At 30.6% G+C, this 2,373-nt stretch overlaps 1 protein-coding gene across 1 annotated transcript; it reads right to left on the bottom strand.

The window, feature by feature from the left end:
• Positions 1-1,238: 1,238 nt before the first annotated feature.
• LOC131637834 (heat shock 70 kDa protein 4-like) lies at positions 1,239-1,526 on the bottom strand. The gene has a single exon (XM_058908404.1). It carries the CDS (start codon positions 1,524-1,526, stop codon positions 1,239-1,241), a length of 288 nt encoding a protein of 95 aa, XP_058764387.1.
• Between the last annotated feature and the right edge of the window lie 847 nt (positions 1,527-2,373).

Below are 2,373 nucleotides of genomic sequence, written 5' to 3' on the forward strand. Positions count from 1 at the left end.
CCCGTGAAAATAGTAAATTTTAATGATAATATTTTTAAAAAATAAAATTATATATTTAATATTATTAACTATTTATTTTATTTTATAATAGTTACAAATAAATATGTAGCAAATCACCAACCTGATAAATCAAATGTGTGATACCTATAAGTATCATTAATAACTAAAAATATTTACAAATGTTTTGTTGATTAAAAAAAATGTATTATGGTGATAGTAATTTTTGAAAATAGTAAATTTTAACGGTAATATTACAAAAAAATAAAATCATATATTTAATATTATTAACTATTTCTTTTATTTTATTTTATAATAGTATGAAATATACATACATAATTTTAATTGATTTTTTTAATCTGTTAAAAATGGCCAATAATAAAAAGATACCAAGTCGACTTTTTATTATCCAACAAAATATCACATTGATATGTTAGACACCACTCAAACACATGCCAAGTTCAATACTCTTTTATTGAAATACAATTTTATTCCTTGTACTAAATATCACCCCAGTAAATTAGTCCAAAATATGTTCTACTCAAGGTGGACAATAGCCATACAATACATTCCGTTGGTTATAGATGATATCATAATCTCTTTTAAGGTTATTTTTGGGAGTTTGGAGGGGAAGAGAGCAGAGGACTTTAAAAAGAGAAGAATTGAGTGAAAAGAATCGAAGGATTTTGGAGGGTTTGATTTTATTTATAACTCTAAAAATCTTCTAATTTGGAGGAACTCAAAATTTTTATTGAAGGAGGGTTTTGGAGGATTTTGGGAGACTTATATAAATTTTCCAAATATCTTTTATGTTGTTATAATATCCTAAAAATTAAAAATAAAGTGGTAATAAACACTTTTATATTATTCTATACAAAACCATTTTTTCAATAAATGTCAAATATTTTTCTACATTTTTAAAAAAAATTTATTTTCAGAAGCCTTCCCCTCACATCCCCTACTAAGTCCCAAACATAGCCTAAGACAACTAATTAAATATGAAAAAAAACTGAAAGATAGTGTATAAATATAAAATTTAGCTAGTTAAATACGAAAAAAAAAAGACAATGTATAAATATAAAATTATCATTCTAATGAATGAAAACTACAAAAATGAGGGCTTGTAGTACCGAAAGTTATGAACCAAAAAAATCAGCACTTTGGCTAAATCCATTAACGAAGACACGCCAATTCAATAATACAAACAGAAAAATAAACCATAGGTAAGAAAAGGCAATTATTTAGTCAACTTCCTTAATCTTGGGACCTACATCACTTCCACCAGTAGGAGCATCATCATCATCTGCAGCAGCACCCATGTCAGGACCTGCACCACCCTGGTACATCTTTGCAATGATAGGGTAGCAGAGGCCTTCAAGTTTTTTCATCTTGTCCTCAAACTCATCTGCCTCAGCAAGCTGGTTGATGTCTAGCCACTGGATAGCCTGCTTAATGGCGTCCTCAATCTTCTTTTTGTCAGTTGAATCAAGTTTACCTGCAATCTTATCATCCTTAATGGTGTTCCTCATTGTATGGAAGGTCAGGTGGGTTACAACCACATCTTTTTCGACAATCATAAGAATGTTTTCAGAATCTGGGGTATTAAGAACATTGAAGCCACTACAAAGTGACTGAAATAAAGTAGCTAAAAACGCTTGAAATATGTGAGGCAAACATCTACAATTCCGTGAGTACTGGTTGAAAACATGTTCAAGTATAACTTGACATACATAAATTTAAAGAAGACATAAATCTGTTGGAGCAAGAATTAGTTCTGCATTCAATCTTTAAGTTTTGATGATAACAATGCATATATTTGTATGAAACAATTTATACTCTAATAGTTTCTTAAGTGTGCAGATTCACTATTTTGGTTGATTAGGATTGCTGTCCAAATAATCATCAGAATCAGCGTCATCATATCAGAAGAACCATTCATCTCAATTGTGAAGAGACGTCAGTAGTTCCGAAGAATGTGGAATAACTCATCAAAAAAGAATCTACAAACGTTCGGAAGCAAAGCAACTATTCAGATACAAGAATTAAGTTAAAAAACACTCTGCTTCAAGTTTAGAAATTAAAATGCGTCATTCAGATAGGCTGTTGCTCTTGATTATGAAGATCTCTTTCTGGATCTGAAAGATTCTCTCTCTTGGAATGTTTGCGTTACTTGATCTCCTCACTACACTCTCTACTTCACAAAAGAAGTAAATCTCAACTGAAGGATGATCAAAAACTTGCAAAAGAAGCAACATGGTACAAAAGTACATCACCTTTTCTACTTTTGCAGAACACAATATAGGATTCCGCCGTTTGTGTGCTCACTGTTCCCCAAGACTTTTTGGAGCCGTTGCATCTAGGAAAGCATCGACTTGT

This window comes from Vicia villosa, unplaced genomic scaffold (assembly GCF_029867415.1).
Source record: "Vicia villosa cultivar HV-30 ecotype Madison, WI unplaced genomic scaffold, Vvil1.0 ctg.002094F_1_1, whole genome shotgun sequence".
NCBI classification, from domain to species: Eukaryota; Viridiplantae; Streptophyta; class Magnoliopsida; order Fabales; family Fabaceae; genus Vicia; species Vicia villosa.